The following is a 26,677-nucleotide window of genomic DNA, read 5'->3' on the forward strand; positions in this document are numbered from 1 at the left end:
CAAGGGGGACAAACTGAAATACAAGAAATTCCATTTAAACATAAGAAAAACTTTTTACTGGGGGGGGGGGGAGGTGTTTGAACACTGGGACAGGTTGCACAGAGAGGTTGTGGAATCCTTGAATATTCCTGGAGATATTCGAAACTTGACTGGCCATGGTCCTGGGCAACCTGCTCGAGCTGACCCTGCTCTGAGCAGGAAGGTTGGACTAGGTGATCTCCAGGCATCCCTTCCAACTTCAGTGATGCTGTGATCCTTTGAAGACCTACTCTCATCTAGGCATCATTTCTTCCATGTTCCCAGACTGCAGAGCACAGGGCTGTGTGAGCCAGGTCAGCCAGGTGGATGTGTAGTCATGTCAGTATGGCACCAAGTCCACATCACTAAACTCACCTCTCAATCACTATCAAAAAAAAGAGCTGTGTCACAGCCTGTACCACACTGATATCTGCCTGCAAAGGTAGCACAGACATACCCACTAAGATTCCTCCCACCCAGATGATAGAAACGTGGTTGGAGAAAGATCTCCAAGGACCAGGGGCTCAGTTTGTTTGCCCACTCATAAGCATTCGGTGCCATTTCAGATGCTTTTAGGTATATGTTTGCTCTCCAGGTACCAGCCCAGAAAGGTTCCTGTTACTACTGTGTCTTATCTACCAGCCACATGCCAAAGTGTCAGATGTTGTAGGCACCAAATATCTGTGTTTGGAGAATGGAGTTGAGTGGTAAGTGTCTTGAGACAGATCGGCAGCACTGGCTGTGTGAGGGGCTGGGATGGGGTCTCAGAAGACTGTGGCAGGGGTGCTCCAGTGGGACGTGTTCCTGGGGCTGTGGGGCATGGCAGGTTGCCTGGAAGCTGGAACCACAGGGAAGGGTTTCAGCTCTGCAGTTTAGCTTAAAAAGAGAGACAAGACTTCTCAGCTCAAACTGTGGCTGTCCCTCAGAGCTCAGCAATGGACTAAGACCCCAGTGTGCTAGATTCAGTACAGCCACGGACCAAAAAGGCAGTCTGTACTCCAAAAAGAAAAAAAAATAGATATCAAAGAAAGAAATAGAGCAACTGGAGAACATTAGAAAATGGTAAGACAAAAGTATCCATTTTTAATCTCTGCCCATCATCACCCTTATGGCCAAAGCCATACAACCTGGGAGTGGAAGATAAAGCCTTGTATTCCAAGTAGGAGCATCATGGGCTGCAGAAGAGAAAAGGCCTGTGTAAGAAGTGAAAAAGTTTCACGCTCCAAAAAAGGTACTTAAAAAATAGGAAAAATCTTGGTAGCATGCAAGAGCTTTGAGGATGACAAAAGACACATCTGCGTTTTTCCTTGTCTCAGCAAGAAACATGCAGATTTGGTCTGCTGGTCAAGTCACCAGCGAGACAGCCCCCAGCACCAACATAAATTCTTCATAGAGGAAGACTGCAGAACTACAAAGGGGAAAGGAAGTATAAAAGACCTAATATTCCACCAGGTAAATTGTCACTATCACATCCACATCTGAGGCAGAAATAAATATTTAAAATAAGGAAACAAAAGGTTGTATGATAGTAGAGTTTCTGTGAAGACTTAAAGAAGTGCACAACAGTATCATATCACGGCATTTTCAAGGAACAGGCATAACTCTAGCCCTGTCCAGCCAGCCAGTCCCCCCTAACTGGACCACATTATATATCAACACTTGTATTTATGTATATTTTAAAAATCTAGAATATGTAGGAGTCCCTGTGCTTCAAGGCATTCAATGAGAGCCACAGAAAAAAAAAAAAAAAATCCCTGCTGTTTGTCTGAATTCAGTGTTATTAGTGAAACGTACTACTGCTGAAAAATGCATCTTTTTTCCTGAAACAGTTAGTGGCCTTTTGTCTATTTTGTCAGTCTCCTGAGTTAACAGTAGATTAATGGTGTTACATTATGCCCAGATTTCGTCTGAATCCTTATGCAGGCATTAGAACGACGTGTCTGATTGATATGTTGTTACTAATTTTGAGAGGGACCAGCGTGCTCCCTTTGCACAGTCTGACACCCTCAAAAATTTGTGTGGACTGAAATGACTCCATTGGCAAGGTCAGCAGGACATCAGCTGCTTGAGTCCAGACCAGCTTAACCAGTAAGCAGATTACGGGTGCACTTTGGGAGTTTCTGATTGCTTAACCCAATAAGCACTTGTCGTTATTTTGCGCTCCCAGACCTGTGTTGATGTGCAAGACTGCAGAGATGCTTGCCTTCAGCACTGAACCATTATCTACCAGAACAGATGGTTAATAGGGAACACTACTACATTATTAGTTTACCAACCCACTCATAAATGATGTATACTACTCATTCAGTTTCTAAATGCATCCATGTTTCATCACTGTAAACAGTAAAACCCAAGTTAACTACACATCTGGCAACAAATATTTCACCTTAACTGTGCATGTATTAAGAAATCTGTTGAATGCAAAGATGGCTTTTCAGCAACAAGAAGGATGTTCAAAACCACATGCAAGACATTTTTAAGAATGGGTGATAGCACTATGATTTTTCTGTGATTGAATAAAGTTTTATTCTATTTATGAGACTCAAAGCTCTCATGGGAAACTGTAATAGTTGGCAGATAATTTAGTTTTATGTGAGTCCCTTGAACTGAACATTTCTGTTCCGCCTTGCTTCTTACACTTTAGGCTCCCCTGTTTTCCCTCAGTTGTTCTGGTCTCCCTGTCCTCAGCTCTCCTTTAATTCTGTATCCCAGATTTGTCTAACAGAAGCTGCTTGCCTCCATCCTGCTGATGCAAAATGGCTTCTGTCTTTAAATCAGTGTGGCTTTCCTCCATATCACTTTCGGTTCTTGTGGGGATACTGCCTGTGAATGTCATTTTGCTTTTGCACAAAACTCTCTTTTCTGAGCATGGTGATGCCTTAAAACTGGGCTACCTGGCCTTTTGCTACTTCAAAGGCCAAATCTTGCCCCTTAGATTGTAGACTTGAGATGGAGCTGATTGAAGAGATTATAATGCTTATTTATTAACATACTACTAATAATCTAATAGACCAATTAAATGATCAATAAACTAGTTCAATAAGAACCCACCACTTTCACCAATTTACAGTTCTATCATTCTTTACACAATTGCACACAATTATTGAGTTACCTTTTCTCACCTTTAAGGCTTTTTCATTACACATAACTACCATTGAATCCCAGCAAAGGGTACAGAATTCCCTGTACCCTCTTGTACCACATATTATTAAGGTGCAATTCTACCCCTCTTTGCTCTATCCCCCTCCCACCAAGTCTGTCAGACATAGACCTGATGGAGAGTCAAGAAGGTTGTCCAAGGGGTTTCCACCAACGTCCTGATCAGCTTCACCACCGTCTGTAGGTATCTGCAATCCTACCATCAGAAGATCCCACCTTTGTTTGTTCACTGACTGGTTTTAAACTTTAAACTTTATTCTCCACTTTTTCCATTCTGGCCCTTCTTTTTCACCACCTTATACCTCCCTTTCTCCACCCAGTCTCCTCCCAAATAAACAACCCTTCCCTTTGCTCCTAATTTTGTTACATCCATACTTAAATTTAGTATTTTTGATACCATTACCTAAGCAATCTAAGCATTATATGGTATTAATGATATGATTTCCTCGGAACAGTTGGCTTTGCATGGCTGCACTCCTGAAAAGATTCCCCAAACTCCTCTTCAGTTATCTGGTTCACGCTGGTTGCATATTGTTTACCTTCCTCACTTCTTAGGACATACCATCCTACTTTGGCCTTCATTCCTCTTCTTAGTTACAATTAAGTTCAAGCACTTTCTTTTCTTATACGCAAATAGTCCACATGCCAGAAGTTATCCTCTAACATGTTTTTCCTCTCTTTGTTTTTGTGCTCACACAGCATCCTGCTCTCCTTTAGCTGCTTAATCACAAAACGTTGGCCTTGACGTATTCCTGGGCCAATGGCTTGCTTTCCCACAAGGCCCTGTCTGGAGATAGGCCGGACCTGCCACAGAGCAGAGCTCTACGGTGACACTTTCCAGGTGTCTTAGAGACACCTGGGCTGAGCACAACATCATTATGGACATGAGAGCACAGGTATGGCAATGGGGTATATACAACAGGGATGTTCCCTCCAGGGCTCCTTGACTTTAATGTTCTGGTGATGTTAGACCTTTATCAACCATCTGTGCTCAAGGGAGGGTGATCAGGCTGGCTAAAAAGGGAGACCTTTTGTCAGAAATCAGCCCTCCACCTGCACCAACTTAGCTTCTTTGGTTTTATTGGCAGGTGTAAATAGGCTGGGCTGCTACAGCTCACATTACAAACAGATTTTCTCCTGGGTGCCTGGAAAGCACCTCTGGAGGGGCCAAATTTCAGGCTGTGGAAGTAGCACCAATGTGCTGGGATGAGAGTGGAATTGGTGCATGCTAAGAGAAAGGCATCAAAGTAACTTCCTATTGACCGGAAGCTATGCAAAACATCTCTAGACCTCAAATCTGCCTCTATCTATTACTGCTACAGGTTGTTAATCTGCTTCCAGGTTTTCATCTGAGCAGGTGCATGCACTGCTGCTTCATTTTCTTTCATAGACAGGGATCAAACACACTTTGTAGAGGATACAGCTTTTATGAGAACTGCCTGAGTCTGATTTGACTAAAGAGCAGAGTAAGAAACAGATCATTTTGCCTCATTACTTGACATCTGAGGGGGCCAATGCAAATTTGCTTTAAAAGTATCTGAGAAAGGTACTTTCTATTGGCAGTTATTTACTTCAGAGCAGAAAAAATCATTTATTGTAGTAATTTTAGTAGGAATATAAGCGTTTGGGGTATCTGGAGAGAAAGCAAACATTAGGGGATCCAGACTGTATCCTGGCTGTTGAGACATTCAACAATAAGGGGACAATCATGGATTTTGGCTCTTGCTCCATATTTAAACAAGTGCAAGTGCCAAAGCTGCTCTGAACCCCAGAAACCCGGAGCAGAGCCATCCAACTCACAACCCGAAAGCGGGGCTTGGTGCAATCTTTCCTCAGCCCCCGCCAGCTGGGGCAGTGACCATGTCAGTGGTGTAGAACCGTTGACTGTGTAAGCAAGACAAGGCATTACATGAGGTTGAAAAGTGTGTTATGACCAGGGCAGCTGGTGCAAAAGAAGAGGGAAAAATAGAACAAACCTGGGATTTCTTTAAAACAAAAGTGCACTGAGAGAAATGGAAGTGATCTTTCACTTCCCAAGTGCAGGTGAACAAGATATTGTTTGACTTGTACTCAGGAAAAAACATTCTCTCTGTGCAACATCATTTATAAGGAGTTACTTATTCCGTTTGCTTGATCTTCCTTCCCCAATACTTAAAACAGATGAAATGCCAGGTGTGTAAAAAAGTTTGAGTGAGTGTTACCCATGTAAGATATTCTTTTTAATGATCTGGTATCAATAAAGACCCAATAAGGTTCTTATCTGATCTCTGTTCCTATACAGAAAATATTTTTATAGGTTATTGTTCGTAGTGTCAGTGTTATTTCTGCCAAGCATTGTGCCCCTCCTGGTCTTTCCTGATGCTGCTACTGATGAACTGTGAAAAAGGCAGCTCCATCCCCAATAATCTCATCAAAACAAAAGTCATTCTGTATTGTTTCTAGTTTAGTAATTTACTGCAGTAAAAAGACATGGACAATGCCAGTATTTACAGAGGTAGTTAGAAAAGAGAGATTAATTAAAAGTCATTTTGAAAGGAAGATGGTCCCATTGCTTTGAAAAAATAAAATATAGACCATGCAGTTGTAACTGCTTTGGGAGGTTTACTTTCATTTTTAAAGCAGATGTTTCTGATGCTATTTAATTATGAATAAACTAGAATAGCTGGATGCTCTGGAAAATCTGCTGTAAAAGCAGATGTCAACCAAATTGTTTCAGTTTATACAGAACACTTGTAAACTCCAGAGGGTTATGGGCCTCTTTTGCTTAAACTACACAGCATCTGTAAATGCCTGTGGTCAGATTAATGCATACTGTTTGCTATTCATTAAAAGCAACTTCTTAAAGAACTTTGACCTCATTCTGCTCTTTCTCTTGTCTTTCTGTCAAGAACATTTCAAGGATGTTTTGCCTTTTCTTGGTACATGAGATCAGGTGTAACCACAGTAGAGCTTTACTAGCAATAAGTATATTTTCAATCAAAAAATTCAACCCTTTGCAGAGAAAAATATGTTAATTATCTATTTTTCCGGTTCTGTATTAACTCTCAAAAGGTAAAAACTTTGTCCCCTGGAAATAATGATGCTGTAACCTGTGTTCTGTACACACTCATCATTTTGGACTTTAGGATGGCATGATGCTAAAGGCAGAGTAGCTGCATGATGAAAATCTGTGATGCCAGGTGCTATGGGTGATAGTTCTGCATCTGCTGATGGTGGATTTTCCTGCCAAATACCCTTCCTTAGACCACCTTGTTTTTTAAAGGCATTTATTTGAAGAAAAAAAATGATACATGGGGCCTATTTCTGAGTCATCACTGAGATACAGTTACATCAGTTAAATATATAATTAAATATTTTCTGAAGTTATGTTTATTTTGATCAGTGCACTGTAAACATACAGGTTTGGAGAAAAACTTCTTTAGCACAGCTGAGACTTTCAAAGTTGTAAGATAAAATCTGGCTTTGACTGGTCTTTTATGTTGAAATAAGTTTTTTTCCTCTAAAATACAACCACTGTTAAAACACCTTAGGAAGACTTTTTCTTGTTTGTTTCCTCCCATCCCCAAGCCCTTGCTTCATCATTTTAAGGATTTTCGCAATTATAGTAGGTCAAGTAGAAAGAAAATGAATCCCTGAATGTCCCAGCCCTCTAGGAGCTGTAACAGCTGGTGTATCAGAGATGGGCATAGGATAATAAATGGTCATACTTATCTTTCCCACAGAAGACAGGCTTTGGGTCCACACTTACGCTCCCAAATGTATATACTTGCATGTAGGCCCAGCAGGTGCCTACAGTGCCCGTACACCCTGGGGAGCAACCAACACGGTCGCTGTAGCCTGGGGAACAAACCAGCTTACACAGCACCACATCCGCCCCAGGGTGAAGGCAAACATATTAATCAGGACATTCGCTCAGTTGCGTAAATATAAATATCAAGTGACTTCTGAGCTGCCCTAGGACTTCCAAGGCATCTGCGCGGGCCTGGTGGATGGGATGTGGGAGCTGCAGAAAGCTTCTGCTTCTCTGGAACAGCAGCTGGAGGCCCAGCGGGATACCGTAGCACATTTTCAGTGGCACTAAATGCCTGCATTTAGGCAGCTCTACTGAGCCTTCCCGAAATGTCCATTGACTGCAGCAGGAACTCTGATACCTTGCTCACACATATGTACATACTTTTAGATATCTTACTATGGAGCCAAATCGCATCCTTGCAGTTTTTAAACTGGGTGAAAAAACAGTAAAGCCAAATGCTGCCTTCAATATTTGGATTATAATTAATGTCAATAGAATGATGATGCATTTTGTTTGGTGATAAAGCTAATTGATGAGACGGAGTTTTTGACAGGGTATTTATAGGGTCACTATGACCTTGATGATGTCATTAATTGTGGAAGGGATGTAACCAATCCTTAAGTAATGGAAAAAGGTGCTACTGATGTCTTGTGGGTACTATGACCATAAAGAACTTGTAGTCCAGGTGGTGTTGGTTATAAGAAAAGCACATTTTTGCTTTCCAAAAATGTAACATCAGTTGGTCACTTTGACCATCAAGCCAAGTGAGTGTGCAGTGCTAGCAAGCTTGTGTTTTCTGTGCATGCTTCTTTGAATGTAGCGATAAGGAGGATTAACTTTACCCCTTGAATTTTGGTAAAGTGAACTTCTGGCATTCTATAATAATTTTGGCATGGTTGCTCAGAAATGCATCTAGCAGAAGCAACACTTTTTAACTGAGGCCTGTCGAATCTCAATCTAATTCGCTGGCTAACATCAGCACTGAAATTCTCTGAGGGGGTTATCCCATTTCTATATGTCCATGGAAGAAGAGATATTTCTTTCCTATGCTTCGTTTTCAGTGTAGAGCTCCTGTCAGTGTCAGTAAAATAGCTGCTTCCCTGGAGAAATCACTCTTAGATATGCAGATACTGTCATGAAACAATAACAACTTTTGTAAAACAGGTTTGGGATTGCATTTTGTACTTTAAAAACTTATGTGGTAAATATTTAACGCTGAATATTATTATTAATCTGTATTTCAGCTTTTCCTTATTCTATTTCTAGGCAAAGCAGGGATGAAAATAGGGCTTTATATAACCTTGATGAAAGCATCTGTCAAGTAATGAAAAAGGAATAAGTACAAGAGACTTGTTAATAAAGCAGTAAAAATACCTAGAGACACAGCTTTACAATGAGCGAGCCTGGTGTTCTAATTAAACCAAAACCATCTGCTTTTAAAATTGATTTCCTTTAACAACCAGCTTAAGCACTGGAGCCTCCCTGCTTGACACTGAACTAAGCCTCCTGGACTCGTGGTGTTCAATCTTCTTTTAAGCATATAGGCTCCAATTCTCCACAGCTGCTTTCTCAAATGATGCAAAATGGCCCTAAAATGGTGGCTCTGGATACACAATGATCATCCTCACCTAGGAGTACTCTGGAGAAGTGGCTCCTGGCCCAGGTGAGCACATTGTCCCTTCTGAGGTGGAGGATTTCTATGTTGTCCATACATCTTCTTCATTAGGGTTCGTACTGAAGCCATACCTGAGAGTTTCCCATGGTCTAAGTATAGTGAGTCTCCGTAAGGCAGAGATTCCCACGCTCAGTGGGGATGCAGAGAACCTGCGTTCCTGGAAATATTCATTTCTGCAAAGCAGAACTGGAAAGATTGTTTGAAACCCACTGCAGAATTACTGGCAGTCTGGGGACTGGCCCTGGCCACTTGGCTACTAGCTATTTTTGTAAAGAAAAAAGGCTAAACACATGTGGTTTTGTCCCGGAGCAGAACAGGAAGAATTTTACAGCTTTGCAAGGCAGGAAATCCCTGTACTGTCCAACTCTACTAAGACACATAGACATCCACTTGCCAATGTATTTATTTCCCATGTGTGATACATTTTCATTGCAGATGATAGACAGTTTTCATCCTTTTTTTTTTTTCCTGTTTGTGCCTGTCTCCTGTTCCCGGCATGGTGCAGAGGGGCAGAGGAGGGCCAGGGTGCTTAACACCTCAGTAATCCGGAGCAGGTTCACTGATGATCTCTGTCTGCTAGGACTCCTTCGTCAATCCAGTAAAATAAAATAAGACTCTGGAAATGTCAGGAGTTCGTGACCTGGTGGTTCACAGCATGTTCACAGGTCTTCAGTGACACTGCTTATAAACCATCAGGAACCTACCGAACTGCAAAATATGCAGAAATGGGGCTGGCTGATGGGAGCATCGCTCAGATGAAGTGCAGAGCTGCTGAGAAGCAGCAGGACAGGTTACAACTGGCATGTTACCTGCCGTCATTTGCCTCAGCCCTGTAAATTCAGGGGACAAAGCTGAAAACATAAGACAAAACTAATTAAATGTAGAGTTAGTTCAATTAAAATCCCTCTAAAAATTTTTATTAGCTTCATGCAAAACAGTTTACTCACCCTCTTATTATTCTGCTCATCCCCTCCTTTATGAAGACACAGTATTTGTTAGCATTAGAAAAGACATGGGGTTACCTGTTGATTCTGGGAAATAGCTCCATTAAGTGCCTATTTGGCATGACCTAAACAGGGTTATGAGCTGCTTTGTGCATGCTCAGCACTGCTGAATGAATGAAACGGCTCCTTGGCTTTTGGTGGTTACTGATCATGTCCTGGGCCAAAAGAAAGCAGCCCAATCCAAAGAGTTGCAAATGGTTAAAAATTAACCCACTAAGACTTTCTGGAAATAGTGTGAAGCCCTGTTTCAGCCTCTCCAGCGATACATCTGCAAAAGTGTGGTGCTGGCATAAAGACTAGGAAAAGATAGCCTGTCTCCAGTAGCTTTTACCTTCATTGCTTTCAGCTGTGCCAGGAACAGGAGCTGACTGTGAAAATATGTCTGAAATTAAAATTAATTTCCCATGAATCTCCCTACTCATTTTCTTTAATTTAGAAAGCTGTCTTACCTTGCATTAACAGGGGCTTAAACAATGCATCCTCTTCGCTGTTACAGATATTTTAGAGGCAGGCATAAAATACATGCAATACAAATTAACTACAGGACTTCACAGTACTCCTGGCTGCTCTTGGAGCTGAGCGACGCAGCTTCAGCCCCTCCACTCCTGGGACAGTGGACGCACCTTGCAGTCACCTGATGGCACTGCGCTCAATACGCTGCTCTCACCCCAGCACAAGACCCTGCTGACATCTTGCCTCATTTACGTGTCCAGCTGTGAGGTGCCACGACTGTGCAGTGCCATTTGCATGTGCACCGGCAGCGGCACTGCAACCTGGTGAGGTGAGGAACTCTGGGGCCGCAGCAGCCCCAGGGAGCTGAGCCCCACCAAGGGCATCCATCGCTCCACAAGAGACAATGGGTGAAGCAACGGCGGTGCCCACGAGGCGGGGAAAACCACAGGATCCTGTGATAGCACAGACCCCTCAGGAAATTACCAACCTCGCTCGTTTATTTGCTCTTAAATCCATATGTTTGCCTGGGAAGGGAAAATTGGGGTTCCCATGGCTCCAGGAGGCTCTGGGAGAAGTTAGCAGTACTGGTTCCTCACAAAATGTAATGTCAGTGTCTGGACTGAATAAAATGCTTAAAGATAATCCCAAGCACTAATCTGGAAAACCGGAGACTTTCATGTGTGCATACTGTTGTGCCTGTAAGCTGGACACACCGAAGGAAGACTCAGGTGAAAGAGCTCCTTGTGCCCTGATCGATTTGCTATTTCCTCCATGACTGCCTTGCACACCCCTGCCTGAGACAGCTGGGCTGTTGGATGGTGCAGGAAGGAAGTGGTGCAAGTCCCAAGATACTTGATCTGGCATCAGGGAGCGCAGTAAAAGTGATGATTGATAGTCCTTTTGTCCTACTCCCCTTATCCCTCATGGTTTTGTTGTCAGAGCAGGGCCCACATTACTCCTTGTCCCATGCCGATTAGTTCATCATGAGTCACATGGAAAAAGCAGGTAAGCAATCTGTCTGTTGAATATCTGACACTTTGAATTGATGGGGTTCATTTAAACCTTTCTGTTTGTCAGATAATTAATCACAAAAGTCTTCATGCCCAAGGTTTGGTTACCTTATATGTACCTTCTGCACTGTCCTCTAGATGTCAGTGACAGCCAGCGCATCCTGCATCCACGGTCTCATACACACCTCCTGACAGAGCTGGGCCAAAGTCATCCCTGGATCAGCTTCACTAACTGGATTAGTCTGGTGATGAAATTCATCCTTTGTGACAGTGTGCCTGAAAACCAAGCTGAGATGCAAATCTGTGAATTAATTTTTTGAAAAGGCCATTCTTGGATTTTCCTAAGGGCTATCAATTGTTTATAATATGGTTTCTCAGTATGTCTGATAGGATTAGATGATCGAGCTCAGCAAGTTCACAAGGAGGTACTTTACCTTCCGATCAGAGGAGGCAGAGCAAACCTTCTACCATCCCCTGATCAGGCCTCTCCTCTTATACAAGATCTGTTCTGTGCTAACTGCAACGGGATGTGGGCATCAGGCACATTATTCCACCTTTTGCTGGTGATGTTATAGAAGGACCTTCAACAAGGTAGATAAGAAGTTGCAGGAGAAACAAAAAGGCTATTCAACAAGTTACTGTGTTAATTAATTCATTTAAAAGTCTCACCACTTCTTTGTTGGAAAAACCACTGAGGTAGTCACTGTTTATGTTTCAGCCTCAGTGGTTTTATGAGATATGCAATATTGTTCTTGTTCTTCCTATTAACCATGAAAGTCTCTTTCTGGTTGGGATTTGGAGAGAATATCCCTTGTAACGCCCCTTGCAGCAGTGATGCATCTGCTCCATGGGATCTTGGCTAATATTGCATGAAAGGTGGTTTCTGATGGATGTTACTTTGCAATGGAGATTGACTATCTATCTCCCAAAATGGGTGTTCCAGGAGCTTGTTAGATTTGTCCCCATCAAATATCCCAAAACATCTAACATATCTCCATCGCCTCTCAGCTGGTGACACAAGGCAGAGCTGAAGTGGGGAGACTGAGGAAAAGTTGGGAAGGGAGGTAAAAGGGAGAGAGCACTGGCACAGAGACTGCATTTGAAGCCATGATAAGACGCAAAGCAAAGAGGGAAGGACAGACAATATACCAATAAATGTGCTGAAAGTTCAGCTAGGATGGCATGACCATGAGAGACAGCTGGAGGAGCCCGCGTGTTCAGGAAGCAGCCAGCTGTGAGGAAACCAAAAGGAAACGTGGCCACAGGAGACCAGGGGCAAACACACCAGGAGCAATTCTGGGGCAAACACAGCGAGAGCAGTTTTGGCTGTGTGACCTGCAGGAAAGCCAAGTCACAGGACTGTGCTGAGAAGTGAAGGAGTCACAGCAGTGACAGCCAGCAAAGGCAGGGAAGGTGAGCCTGAGCTCTGTGCAGGAATAGCAGACAATATTTGGCTGTGGAAAGTGCCAGATTTTGCACATGCTTGGGGAAAAGAAGCCGTCTCCTTACCCCAGTTACCACAGCATACACAAATAAACGCATGACAGCAACAGGTCTCAGACGCCTCACTTAAGGTTTTTTGTGCCAGGCTGACTATTGACTCCCATGAAGAGTCATGTTCCTTCTTTAAATTAGTGTAGAATTAGGATCTTCCTTTACCAACTTTTTTTCACATATATGTCTATACATAAAACTGAAATATATTTTTAAAAGATTGTTAGCTTAAACATAAGATATGTTGTTTCTAAGAGCTTTATTTTACTCCTGAGGCTGGTATAAGTTCAAGGAGCACATCCAGCTATCAATTTCCTGACACCTTTGATTAATTGAAGGTTAAAGTGTGTCAAGAGAATGTTTAATTCATGTATTTAGCAAATGCAGTTCTTTCATCTGCCCACACAATATGCCCCAGAAATATGCTAAATTGGAGCATTAGCACAGTCAGGGCTAAAATGGGAAACTGTTAAATGACAAGACTTCTGCCAAGACACTGCAAGCAAATATCAAGTTCATCTCTGTCTTCATTATATCTCTAAATTAAGGATTTTGCTAGCTGCAGCAATTAAAGAACTGATTTTGATCCCTCTCATTCTGGACTTGCTTCGTGGTGTTACTCCATGCTACTGCACAGGGGATAAATCCTCAGCCCAGTGACCTGAGTCTTCTCAGGACATCAGTGGAGCCAGAAGCTCCTCTGCACACCTGGGCTCTGCACGCTACCAAAGGCTCTGGCATCAGTTCAGCCCTCTTTAACTTCTATTTGCTTTCCCACACATAGGATTCCTATGGGACTGTTAACGATGAGCTAAGCCTGTCCCTGTGTGTTTTATTCAGCCAGGGCCAGAGTGTGCTGTCTCCAGATTAAGTTAAAATACCAGCAAATGAGCACTGAACAGTAGCAACAAGAAACACAGTCATCAGTCTAACAAGCAACCCCAGCACCTGAAGATGTGTAACGAAAAGCAGTGTTTAACACTGATGGGAAAGAAGATCAATGTTGATAAAAAAAGGTTGCAGGTGACAATGTCTTAGGTTAAATACAATTTTCTTATTCCAAAAAACACGGAAAATTACTAATGATCTTCTAAATAAGCAAACAAATGCATAGAAGGCTGCTGCAGTGAGCAGGAGGTACGCTGCTTTTTCAATCTGACAGAAGCATAGCTAAGACAGGACAGAAAACTACGGTATAAGTATATATGATCGGTAAACTCTGATAAGGGAGGCTTATTTAAATGAACGGACACCGTTGCACAAGAACAAGGGACATAAAGTGGCCATGAATAAACTTCAGCTGGAATCTGGAAGAATTAATTTTTGATGCAAGACCAATGGGATCTTGAGACAACCTTCCAACTGGCACAGTGGACACAAAAGAAAAAAGAAAAAAAAATCAGCCCAAACCCAGATTGGTGGTTTTAGCTGGAAGTTGATAGTTTTATGAAATGAATTATGTGATAACGGAAATGGCAGAGGATTTGATTCTGTGACCCAAGAGATCTCCTCCAGGTTTACTAGTTAATGCAGTCTCTGAAATTTTCTTACACTGAAATGCTGCTACTTCTGTCCTAAGTGGGTTTGATGGATACCCACACTTTGCTCAGAGCACAAACGTGCCAAAGGAGTTGAAATGACCAGTTAGGGCTTAAGTAGCATAGCCCTGATGGAACACTACTGATGTTACAGCAATTTAGCTTAATGACTCAATACAGCATTTCACAGCAATGCTACACAGCTGTTCTGACCTAAAAACTCCGCCATAGGTTAAACTGAAATTTATGCTACTCTCATAAATCACCTAGAAGAGAAGGGATACCTTATAAAAACAAGAAGAAAATTGGAAAACTATAAAGCTATGAAAAACTAGAGAAGAAAACATCTGGAAGGAAAGTTATATCAGTACAAAGCATCGTGACGGGAGGGTTGAGTGAAGCAGGGAAAGTCCTGTCAACCAAAGAGGTTTCAAGTAGAGCCCGCTGCTGACACATGGCCACACTCGCTCCCCTGAGCAGCTCTGATGCACCGTCTGGGCACTGAAAATTATTCTGAAAGTTTCTCCTGCTGTAGCAACTGATTTTTTAAATGACTTTGTGAAAAACGCTCGCTGACAGATTGGCTTCCGCCAACTTTGTTTTGAACCATGGGCTGTGGGCTTAGGGGCTTCCTTCTCCCTCAGCAGAAGAAAGATGTTGTGAGCTGGAGAGCATCGCACCTTGCAGGTAGTCTTGGCCAGTCCGGTGAGCCATTTTCCTACCGTTTTGCAATGACATATGGCAGCGTCACCACTGCAGGCAGGAGGCATTGCGGGAAGACTCTTTGCAGCCTCCATTCCCAACAGAGACAGTCATTTGGCAATAGTTAAAAGCAGGCAACGTGGGTATGTTGGCAAAGGAAGCTGAGGCAGAGAGAACCAGTTGCCTCTCCAGACACAGCTTTAATAAGACAACTTACAATTAAATGATGAAAAATTAGGTATTTGAATGCATTAGTATGCTGCTCATATCATGCTTAAAAGTAATTGTGTTTTACTAGTTCTCACATCTGAAAAGCTGATCAATATGTATGGAAAACTCTGGTACTTCATCCGTCTATGCCTCTTTACAATTATATACTTCCCTTCTCCCCCCATAAAGCACATCAAAATGTGAAATTGAGAGTAGCTAAAGAAGAAAAGGACTTGTACCTTCTACTAGTGCTGATTTGTTTCATACTCCTTCAGCTGTACTTTGGGGACATGAATCCCTCGAGCAGGGGTGCAGCTGGAGACAGCCCAGTTTCTCCACGAGGAAGTTGGAAAAACAGCCACGGCTTCTGTTTGGCAACTGGGGCTTGAAGCCTTACAATGCCATTAGCTCAGTCACTTTACAGCATTAACAAAATCTTGCTGATGCAGGAAGCACCTCACTACAGTGTTTCATGCATGCCCAAAGAAATGAGGCAAAAAATGAGCCTATAGCAACTTTTTCCATTGGCTCCCAGTAGAATCACTTAGGCCACCAAGTTTATTTACTTAATTGAGGTACTGTAATGCAGAGACATCTAGGCTCAATTCTCATTTCAAATTAGTTTTACACATCTTTATGTTCATTGATTTCAGAGGAATTGCTCTTGATCTATCAAAGATGTGTAAAGACTGGTAAGCACAGTCTGTTGCGCAGCACAGTTATGAGAGGCTGCATCTCTTACACGGACCAGAAAGAGAGGCACAGTCTTTGGGACTAGAAAAGCTCAGAATCAGCATACTGTTTATTTTCCTGTGTATTATGTGAAAAACATCTTCTCATTCCTGCATGAGAGAGCAGGAAGCATTCCCAGGTGGATGCAGAGCTGCTGCATGATGTAAGCTGACTTCAAAAAGCGGCAATAGCACCACATAGGGTTTTGTTTTTCAGTACAGGATGATTCTCTTGCTAGGACCATTTTGGAGTACAGGGAGAGGGAAGGGGGTATTCATGAACCTCCCTGGTTTCCCAGACATGATGAAAGGAATTTCTCTTACTTTACAGAGCTACACTGTTTATGCATATGAGTTCCTCTCTATACAGCTAGAGGGTGGTGTATACATAGCTAGAGGCAGCATCATTTCTAAGACACAACTCATTTGACCTTTGGATATTGTGCTAGGGTGAAATGAATAATGGACAGAAGTAAGTATTTTTCCCTGGAGAGCATAGGAGGCCTCTATTGAATGTAGATGTACGTATCGTAGACAGCTAAAGTTGGACGGGACAGTTAAACAGGGAGGGACTGGCAAACATTTCACAAGGACTTTGCTTCTGAACTTCCTTTTTCCATGTCAGAATTTAAAAGGTTTCTTTCTCACCTTTTTAACACATTTTTTTTGTATGCAGCTGATCTTTTCTTTACAGTGCTATTCACTTAATCCTGTAATTTCCTAATGTTTCCCAAATTCATCAAGGGATTGAATTATGCACAGCAGTCACCATTTAGGTAATCAGTTTAGGCAATAAAGCTAACAGGGAGGATTTGCAGCCAGAACCACATTCACCTGTGTTATGCTGTACTGCCTGTGTGAGGTTATTTCAGATGAAAGTGTGAATGTGCCTTTAGTGACAGCCTGATCAGAGACTACAAAATGAACACGGAAAGCCCCTCTGGCGCCTAAAAATCAAGTCAAGCTAATATTCCAGTTCAGGAGCACTTTCTCACAGCCCAGACTGAGAGTCTGAGGTGGAAACAAGAAGGGGACATAGACACACACACACACACCCCTGTGTGCATGCACACACAGATGACCTTTGAGTACTTTTGCACATCGATGCTTTTATTTAAAGGCTAGTATTTGAAGGATATAAGCAGTATACTAAAATAAAAAAGTGACAAAAGTGTCTTCAGCAATGAAACAAGTTGCTGATTGGGGGAATGCAAAATGAAACCTTTGCACCTCCCTCCCCTGTAATGTGGGAATGTAGCTGAGCGCTGCCACAGGGAGCACACACGGAGCTGTGGATACATGGGAAGATGACAGCTAGTGGTAAGAAATCATATACTGTGCATTTAGCACGCAGAGGTTGCACTTGGGGTATTCTCTGGCAGGCACACAGAAAAAATTGCAACTTCACGGGATGCCAGACAAGAAGAGTACTACAGAAAATCTGTTCATCTTCCTCTCTAGAAATCAAGAAGTGCTTGCCCCCCTTCAGCAAAATCTGGCTGCATCTACCCACTGTGATACAACACATTTGAACCTGCATTTCCTCCTTGGACCAGTCTACCCTGTGGTATGAGCTGCTACAGTTTCGCTCACTTCAGAGAGGTCCTACTGATCCTACTGCATCTGAGGAGCTGACCAATCCTCCTGCCTGCACAGAATTAGCTTTTCAACCTTGTCTTCCCTGTGTGCTCATTCACATCACTTTTACCTGTCTTGTCTTACAGCAAAGTGACAGTATCTCACTCCAGGGTACAGAAGAAGCCACAAATTGCTAGAATTTTTATCACAGTGTTTATACTGGAGATAATGGATAGGTATTAGACATGAACTGGAAGGGATTACAAATTATATATTTGAATGACAACCTAGGGGAGACTGAATTGATGCAAACTTCTACCTTCTGTCAGACACTTACAGTGTAAAATGTATCTAAATACCTTACATGGAGAGCTGACATGGATGTAACTTACTCAACTCAAAATTGTAACTTACAGACAAGAAAAAGTGTAAAGTGTTCCTGAACATTTTAGCCCCAGGAGCAAAACTTCAATGTGTGAAAATTTCCCAGCCCCATTGCCCAAGCCACTCCCAGAGGATCTGGCCTTCATTGCCATGGTATTTATCAACTAAGTCAAGTGAAAAAATGGAAGACAAAAAAATCACTGCTCTTTATCAGGGAGGATCTAGAGCCTAACCCTGTAGATATTCTGCATATTATAGTTCCCACTAAGTCAACAGGGATCAAACCTGCTTAGCATCCTGCAGAATTGGGTTCTTTCATCCCATGGGGAGAGCTCTGAAATGCTTTCCTCTGCTGAGGCTGGCTGAGCTGAAGCACCAGGCTGTTGCCAGATGGAGCTGCAGCAAGAGTACAGATTCAGCTTATTTTTTCCATTGTTTTCTTTGGTACAAACAACAGAGTCCAAGCATCTTTTTTGAGTTACATTTTTTTATTAGATGAACACAGTTGTAATACATAATTTAAAACTCCATGTGTACACAGCCTAGGATGCAACATGCTCCCTCTCCCACTGGGTTACAAAACATGGATGCTCTCAAGGTGCCTGCCAGCTCTGCATTTGCGATGTCAGAGGAATGTGACCAAAATGGTCAGGAGTGGAAGCTTTGCACAGAGGTCTGCGCAAACCAGGACACAGCACACCAGGAAGAGGGACAGAGTAGGAAGAAGGGAGTAAGCCCAGTCTGCCCTGGCTGAAGGAATGCTCTTGAGAAGCCATTCTCCATTTCCCCTCCCAAATCTGTAAGGGAGCCTTTTGTATGCAAGAGGATAAAGGATAAGCCAATGAGCCTCTGTAAGAACAACACTTCAGGGTGACATAAAGATGCTATTCGCCATTCTGCAAAATTTCTTCCATTCCTGCTCTCTGAGCAGGGTGAATACATGAGGCTCACTCCTCCTTGCACTGCTCACACAAATAGTTGTATTGAAATCAGCGGACAAGTCAAGGAAGACTGATGGGCTTTGGCACTTCCTGGCTAAGACCCCACTCTCACACTCACGTGAAAGCAGTTCCCTTGCCACAAGGCACTGCCTAAAATCTTAGGTTCCTACTTTTGAATAATGTTATTCCAAGAATTGGGCTCCCTAAATAAGTGGCCTGACAGAGGGTACAGGGAGGGAGAACCAAGAAGGCTACTGAGAGCTTGGCAGCTCCTCTTCATTTCAGTGATAGTGCCTGGGCTGCTCAGCACTTGAAACAGATAGTTATTTTTGAGCCTAAACATGGATTTAGGGGCTTTACTCCAGGACCACTTCCTTGGAAGGCTTGATTCTAAAATAATTTCATATACCAAAAGAAAAAAAAAAAAAGAGAGAGAGAGAGAGAGAGAGAGAAAGCCACCCTAAGAAAAATCAAGAGTTTACAAGACTCATCGAAAACTGTTTCAACCTTACAAAGCATGTGTCTTTCTTCTCAGGCCCCCATATCAATTTACTGATTAAAAAAAATAATAGTCATAGAAACTACCCCTTTCTGAGTTCAAACTTGAATCACATCTACGAAGCCCCTACAGTAACAGTCCTCTTTCTGACAAGGCACTAACCAGCAGTGTGTGGCACAAACAGAAACATCTCTTATCAAAGCCACTGATACAGTGAATGTGTGTGCACACATACACCCACACAGCAAATTTAGCTAGGTATGAAGATTTAAAGTTTAATTCACACTGCTCTCCCTTTTAAAAAGTGGGGTTAGTTACAACTGTTAGCTAAAAATGGGACCATTTGGTTCTCAAGCATACCTTCTTTTATGCAAGCATTTTAAACAAAATTAGGAATTTTCTATTTCTTTCAACAATGGCTCTAATTTCCACAGAGCTTTTCAGTTACCTGATTAGTTACATTTCATTATTACAAAACTGGTTTAAAAAATTACAGGTCATCTTATGTAACAAACTAAAACTATACTTGCTTTAATTACAAAAATAAGGCTGTAGCACATTAGACAAAATTCACATTCAAGCAGTATACATACTTTTTTTTTTTTTTAAGGTAGCCATTTTCAATTCAAAAGCAAATATTCTAAGGGACTTATAAAGCCAATCCATGCAAGCAAGCAGGGTATCCCTGGAGCTAGTGTTGTCCTCCATACAACTGATTATGCCCATATGCACGCTTTGAAATAAGCTACTTTTACGTAACAGGTATAACAGAATTTGCTCTCCACTGAACTAGAGACTTCTATTCTGCAATTATCAAAATTCAAGCAGTTTTGCAAAACTGATTTCAGCCTGGAGAAATCAGTGTGAGTTTTGCCATTCACATCAGTAAGCCTGGGATTACTCATGTGGATATGCTTACTTCTGTAAGTTTTTCAAAACTGGATCTTCAGGCAGTTCTCAAAGTTTACAATATATCAAGTACATGATAAATCCAGGATGGCTTCTCTGTAATTAACTGTGTAATTATTTAAATTTATATCTGTATTCTTTGCAAAGTTAAGTAATTTTCTTTTCCTCGCTTAGAAACAGTCATATAGAATTTGTTAAAGTTAAGAAAGTACAGCTCTGGCTCATGCCTTATTTGTCACATTCTTATAGTAAAGTTTGGGTCTCATAAAAATATGGGATTAGCGACAAGAATGCCACAATAACTTACCACAGGCAACTATAAAATTCTGAAAAATATATATACATATACGTATGCTATCAGCTCCCACTCAGGATTCCTCTAGAGAAGGTGTTGTAGCCAAGATTTTGAATAGTAAATATGACCATGGGGTTAAAATCTGTGTGTGCTCTTGTTCCATCTACCTCCTTTAATTGAGCTGAGGAGGCACAGGAGAATCAAAAGAGAAATTGATCTATGGATGGTTTCCTTTAGCTTCTCCTTTCTTAAAACTTTTTTGCCTTTGTACTAAAGGGAAAAACCATACAGTTGTAAGCAGACTGTGGCTGAAACAACACCAATAGGAAGATAACCTATTCTTTACCATAACAATCAGCAGTCATGAACATTGGTCACGTCATACCTCTGTAGTCTTGAGCAAGCTCTTACCCAAAATCTGGAGGCTACAGTTCTCCTGTCATTCAGGATCTTCATCAAGGACTTGAATGATGATCCCAAGTGTACCCTCAGCAAATCTGTGAATGGCACTGAACTTGGGAGAGGGGCTTACAACAGATGGCAGAGTCTCAGTCCAGGGGGATCTCAATAACCTTGAGCCAACAGAGACCTCCTGAGGTTGGATAGGAAAAAGTGCAAAGTTCTGCACATGGAGGTGGCCATGCATCAGTACAGGCTGGGAGGAGCCTTCCACCAAACTAAGACAGACAGGGGCCTAAGCACACAGCCTGTGAAGAGAGGCTGAGGAAGCTGGGTTTGCTTAGTCAGGCAAAAAGAAGGCTAAGGGGTGACCTAATAGTAGCCTATAACTACCTGGAAGGCAGTTACAAAAAGGATGGTGCCAAACTCTTCCTGTGAGTGTCAGATAACATTAAAAAAAAAAAAAAAAAAAAAAAAAAAAAAAAAAAAAGGCAACAGCCACAAATGACAGCTTGGGAGTTCAGGTCGGACATTAAAAAAAAAGTTTTCAATAGGATAGTAGTGCAGCACTGGCACAGGCTACCTAGAGGGTTATGAGATCTCCATCTTTGGATGTATTTAACACTCTGCCAGACAAAGCCTGAGCTAGTGTTGGTGTTAGCCCTGATTCTGACACAGTGCTGGACTAGATGACCTTCAGTTGTCCCTTCCAACCAACTAGGATGCTGTGGTTACTGATTTGAATAGAAATGTCATTTGTTACTCAAACAGAGTTGCTTTCTGATACTTCTTACAAGAAGTTTGGCTTCCCTCAAGCCACAATCTGAGCGATGTTGGGATTGCAGAGAAGCTTTCACACATAATGATCATTTCTCATTTACGCAAAGACATAAGGACAGTTATTGGAATAGTACTACCCAGACATTATGAAATCGCTTGAGCATAAACTACATTACAGCTTAGCTGTTATTTAAATAGCTAGAAGTGATTCAAAATGCAGAATGTAATTTGACTTCTTGGTAAAATGCATTTTGCAATGCTTATTGGCAAGTCAAGGGTTTAAGTTCTGCTATGTACATCAAAACAATCCCTCTGGGGTAATCTCCACTTCCTTTCCTTAGATCCTGCTCCTCAGCAGGGCTGACTTCTGTAGCTTCATCCAGCAAAGCACACATCCAGCTTTCTCACTGTCTTTGAGGCATACCTCCCCATATCGGGGAGGGGGGGGCCGTATGGGAACAACAGCTGAGCAAGTCAGGTGTGCTCCAGGAGCAGGGCAGTGTTTAACCTTCTATAGGATTGAGCCCTCATTCTCAAAGTATCCTCCTGGCTCTTATGTGGATAATGGTGGAACAGTGTGTTATTGGAGGTAAACTCAAGGTTTTGGCAAATTTTCATTTTAAGACAGTTCAAGTGAAGAGCTCTAACTTGGGGTGCTAAGTCTTTCTCACTTAAGAGATTACTTAATATAATCATTAGCTGTGAGACCTCTTCTTCTGAACTACCCAGTATTTTCTATCCATGCACATTTTACCTGTATTTGGAAAAGGACCCATGTCAAAACATTTCATCTTGGCACCCCTCCCTGATAACAACTGTTTTTAAACAGCCAGTTGCAATGTTCTTCATAAGGCAAATCAAGTTTTCATGACCAAGGTTAGCAGCCCATGTCTCTTACAATAAACATATGCTAGCAGAAACATCGCAATAAATAAAGGTAGATCAGAAATATGGCAGTTCTTAGCTTGGACTGAGATCTTAAGATTGACTGTTTTTACCTTCTGGATTGTAGATAGCACAGACTTTCTAATAAGCACCAGCATTTTAACTGTCATGATGAGCTAATTCCAAGTGCAGTAGTTACAAGAATTTAAAAAGGTAATGAATCTGACCGTGTAAGTGCATCCACTAACAATACAGGCCCTACATGACCATTTTTCATCCTCAAATGTATGTATCAGACAAAATGTCAGTGCCAGTTATAAAAGCTATCTAAAGACAAATGTGAAACATCAACAATGAGTATTTTTGAAAAGGAAGATGAGTAGCTCAGTCTTAACCCCATTTCATATATAAGTTATTAACTCGATACTGTTGGCGAGCACCACCCCAGTGGCAAGCAGAATACTAATAATGATGCGTGTTGCTCTATCACAGTGATCCATTAGGGAAGCCATCGCGTGCTGAAGAACAGGGTCATTCATTCAGAAGCTGTGCTTGCTGAAGCTTCAGACTGGTTTCCTAGGGTTCTGACTCCTACTTAAAAGAAAAAAAAAAAAGATTGTTAATGCTATTAACATGTTCTTAAATTTTCATCCCCTTTGTTTGTGACCTTCAACCTCTCTCCCTGCCCCTGCCAGCCCTTCCTCCTTTCTTGGTCTCTGGCCCAGGGAAATCCTTTGGAACATGGGGTGCCCCTAGCCCTAGTCCCTGTAACAGCTGAGGATGCACCACTTTCAAACACTACCAGACTCAAACAGTAATCTGACTGCATTTATATGAACATTCCTCCAAGCCTACAACAGGTTGTATTTCCCAGGAATATAGCTGCAGAGAAGCTGTTATTTCTGATTTCAGTAGGAGATCATCTTTTTCCTACGACTAATTCTTCAAGATAGAAGCAAGGCAGGCTGCCAAAATAACCCGTTTCTGTGGTTCCCTGCTGAGGTTCCCTCCTACTCATCTCCCCCATGGAGTCCAGAAATAAGTGAATTCCTGGCAGAAGAGGAACTTTATAGATACTCAAGGGCTACAATTCAGGCCTGAAACAGTACTACTAACCAAACCCAGAAGAAAACCCTCCCCTAGGTATTTGATCTACTGCCCATAGAAGCATCACACATACTCTCCTTGCATGAGTGTCCAGGCCCATTCAGGCTTCCATAAGGCAATAAAGTGTCCCCTGTTATACTGTCCTCAACAGAAACATGTTAACTGGCTCTGTGCTCTGTCCTGTTATATGCGTTCTTTAAAATTTAATTCTTATCCACGAATAAATGTTGTCCCGGCTGGCCCATTATGGCAGGCTGGCCCAACAAGATGATGTTTTGGTGTCATTAGCTGCAGATATTTCAGTGATTAAGACCCAAGTTCTGTTCTCTGTTATAATTAAGTCAGTTGCTTTCAGTTTACACTGATGAAGCAAAATGTGTTCCTTGAACTTGATTCATTTGCTGTCTCAAATTAACTCACATGTAAAACTTGGTTTCACTTAAAATGCTTTACCTCTCACTGCAGCAGTTTCAATTACCTCATTAGCATTAAGTTGATATGGATAGCTATCAAGATAATGGTCCATCTGAACACACTGAATTCTTTCTTTTCAAAGAACATTCAATCTCAATATTTCACAAATTCTGTAAGAAGTTTGCAATATTACACTTACCTTTGATGTCAAACTAGGTTTCAGTCCGAGAAAGGAGAAGACAGTGTTGCTTTCCTTTGATTCAAAAAAGCCATCGTAATCCTAGAGAAAAAAGATCAGTCAATATTTGTACTAGTGTTCTCCTGCTTGATCTTCTCACACTATGTATTAGAGTGAAGGGTGATATGTAATAATGTTCAGGAAAATATTCACTGATACTTACCCATATTCTTTTATGCAAACCTAACAAGTATTTTAAACTGTAACGATATCACCAACTCCAACAGCAAAGAAAAATACACAAATTCTCTAACACCTTTCACTACTTAATTTGACAGAAAAATATAAATGCTGATTTGCATTGTGGGCATATTTTAAAGGTAGTTAGGTGCCTAAAAGTAAGTTTCTGATGGGATTTTCAGCTAGCATTTTAGGAAACAAAATACTTTCAAATATGAAAACCTTCAAGGAAAAGTCCTATAGAAGCTGAATTCCTTAAATAATTCTTCTGTGGTGGAACAGTGACTTCATCACCAACACATCCTCTGAAATCAGCAATCATATCTCAGGCTTCGACAACTACATGGTTAAATACAAAATGTTACCATATTTTTCTATAAAACAAGCTTATTTATTATGAATAGGTTACATCTAGGGTTCACCTTCTTAAGATCAGGCTCCGATCTCAAAGTGTTACTACCACTTTCACCAATTTGCTTATTGCATTGGACACCTGCTACTCTTCTATTATCAGATGAGCTGACAGTTTTCAGTTTTTAAGGGAAAAGGATGAAAACAGAAGTCAGTTTAGTTAATGGATTTGGCACATGGCAAGAAGCCATGAAGTTGAAGGTTCTCTTAGTGGTTTGGTGAGGATTTCTTCTGTGACCACTGGCAAAAAACAACGCACTTCATTCTGATTCCTTTCCTCCTCCACGTAACTGCAAAATGGAAATATTAATCCTTCCATAGCCACTTCTGACACATAAAACATTGTCATAAAATTTCAGGTATGTGCTCACCGTAATATTGCAATTACCCCTAAATATCTAAGATTAGCAGTTACACTTAGCTTGAAAGCATTCAACAGGATAAATGCCTTTAAATATTGACAGTACACGGACATGCTTTTACTACAGAACAGCAACAGGCAGTCTCCCTGCCTCCATATGCTTCCCATCAGTGTAACAGTTCCCAATGTCCCTCTCCCCACAAATTTAGCACTTCTTTTGTCCTTTATCCTTTAATCTAGTTAATTTTGGGGTGCTCATTTCTCACTATTTCAGTTGTGTAACGAAGTGCTTTCCTTGCAGTTGGACCTTAATTTTTCCCCAGTTGACAACTGCTTTGCCCACTCGTCTCCTACCACTCCTGCCTTCTCCAGAGCTTGTAACTTCACAAACCATCCCACAATGACAGGTGACCATGTCAGATAAACAGAGGAAGCTCTAGCTGAAAAGCAGAAATCTTTCTTTGATCTGACTATTACTGGAAGGCCATCATAGGATCTCCAAAGATTAGGAACCTTCTTTTAACTTCCAGCCTACGTTTATTCAGTTTAACCAGTACCTATTTGGGCTTACATTTTGACTTCTCAGCCCCTAAACAGAAAGTAAAAATGGCCTGGGCAAGCACTCTGCTTCCTAGTATTTCACTGGGTCTCTATAATGCAGCGTGAATCCCTGACTAGCCACCTATAGTCCTTCATCTCACCTGCCAGACCCAATCTTATCTTTGCAGAAGGCTGGTTGCTATTTTGTGAAATATCTTTGGAAGAAAAGTGTATGTTAGTAGATGGAGACTTTACTTGTCTCAGTTCTCTTTTTTTGTTTCCAAACTGAAATAAAAGATCATTTGGATGGAAAATGCATAGCCTTCACTTGTATGGCTAATATACCTCCCATGAGATCCATAATCACTCTGCAGACATGCAGAATTTCTCTCAAACCCTTTATGGCACACTAGACAGAGACACTTTATCAGCATTCCCGTAGCGATATGCTCCTATACTGATGCGAACACAGTCGTCCTAGCAAAGCTGTACTTGGCAGTTGCACCATCAAACAAGTACCTTGGGGAGGGGGAGGGAGACAGACAGTTTTAAGTTCCCTCTGTTAGCTTTAAGTTAGGGTCTGTTCTACCTAATCTGGAAATTAAACATGTAATAAAACAGAGTAAATAGACAAATTAACATCAATTTTTTAAAACAAATTCATTAAAGGTGATGAACTGATGCTAATTTTTGATTTAACATAAATTCACAATTAATAGCCAGACAGCAAATCAAAGTAAAATAGACAGATCTCCTAACTAGGCCATGGCAAAGCTGAAACAGTAATAAAAGCAACCACATCAATGCCATAGATGAAAAGAGGACAATTTAATCATTAAAACACCTAGAGGAGCAACAAGTAACATTGCAGCTCTGCAGAAGGATGTTTGATTAAGCCTTTGACCTCTAAGAGTGAGACTTAAAAAGCTGTATGGATGTTGTTGAATCTGAACGAGATCCAGGCTGACA

General features: G+C 41.6%; 1 protein-coding gene across 3 annotated transcripts in view; it reads right to left on the bottom strand.

Annotated features, from left to right (window-relative positions):
* Positions 1 to 18,216: 18,216 nt before the first annotated feature.
* SH3BGRL2 (SH3 domain binding glutamate rich protein like 2) overlaps positions 18,217 to 26,677 on the bottom strand; it is a 46,772-nt gene continuing 38,311 nt past the window's right edge. For 2 of the 3 annotated variants that reach the window (XM_067294076.1, XM_067294074.1), the window contains 2 exons: positions 24,178 to 24,258; positions 18,217 to 23,048 (listed from right to left, as the gene is read on the bottom strand). In XM_067294076.1, the coding sequence (XP_067150177.1) occupies positions 23,034 to 23,048; positions 24,178 to 24,258 (96 nt within the window). In that variant the 3' untranslated portion in view covers positions 18,217 to 23,033. Of the gene's footprint in view, positions 23,052 to 24,177; positions 24,259 to 26,677 lie in introns of all 3 variants that reach the window. The other variant, XM_067294075.1, reaches the window with a different exon arrangement.

Source organism: Apteryx mantelli, chromosome 3 (genome assembly GCF_036417845.1).
Source record: "Apteryx mantelli isolate bAptMan1 chromosome 3, bAptMan1.hap1, whole genome shotgun sequence".
NCBI lineage: Eukaryota > Metazoa > Chordata > Aves > Apterygiformes > Apterygidae > Apteryx > Apteryx mantelli.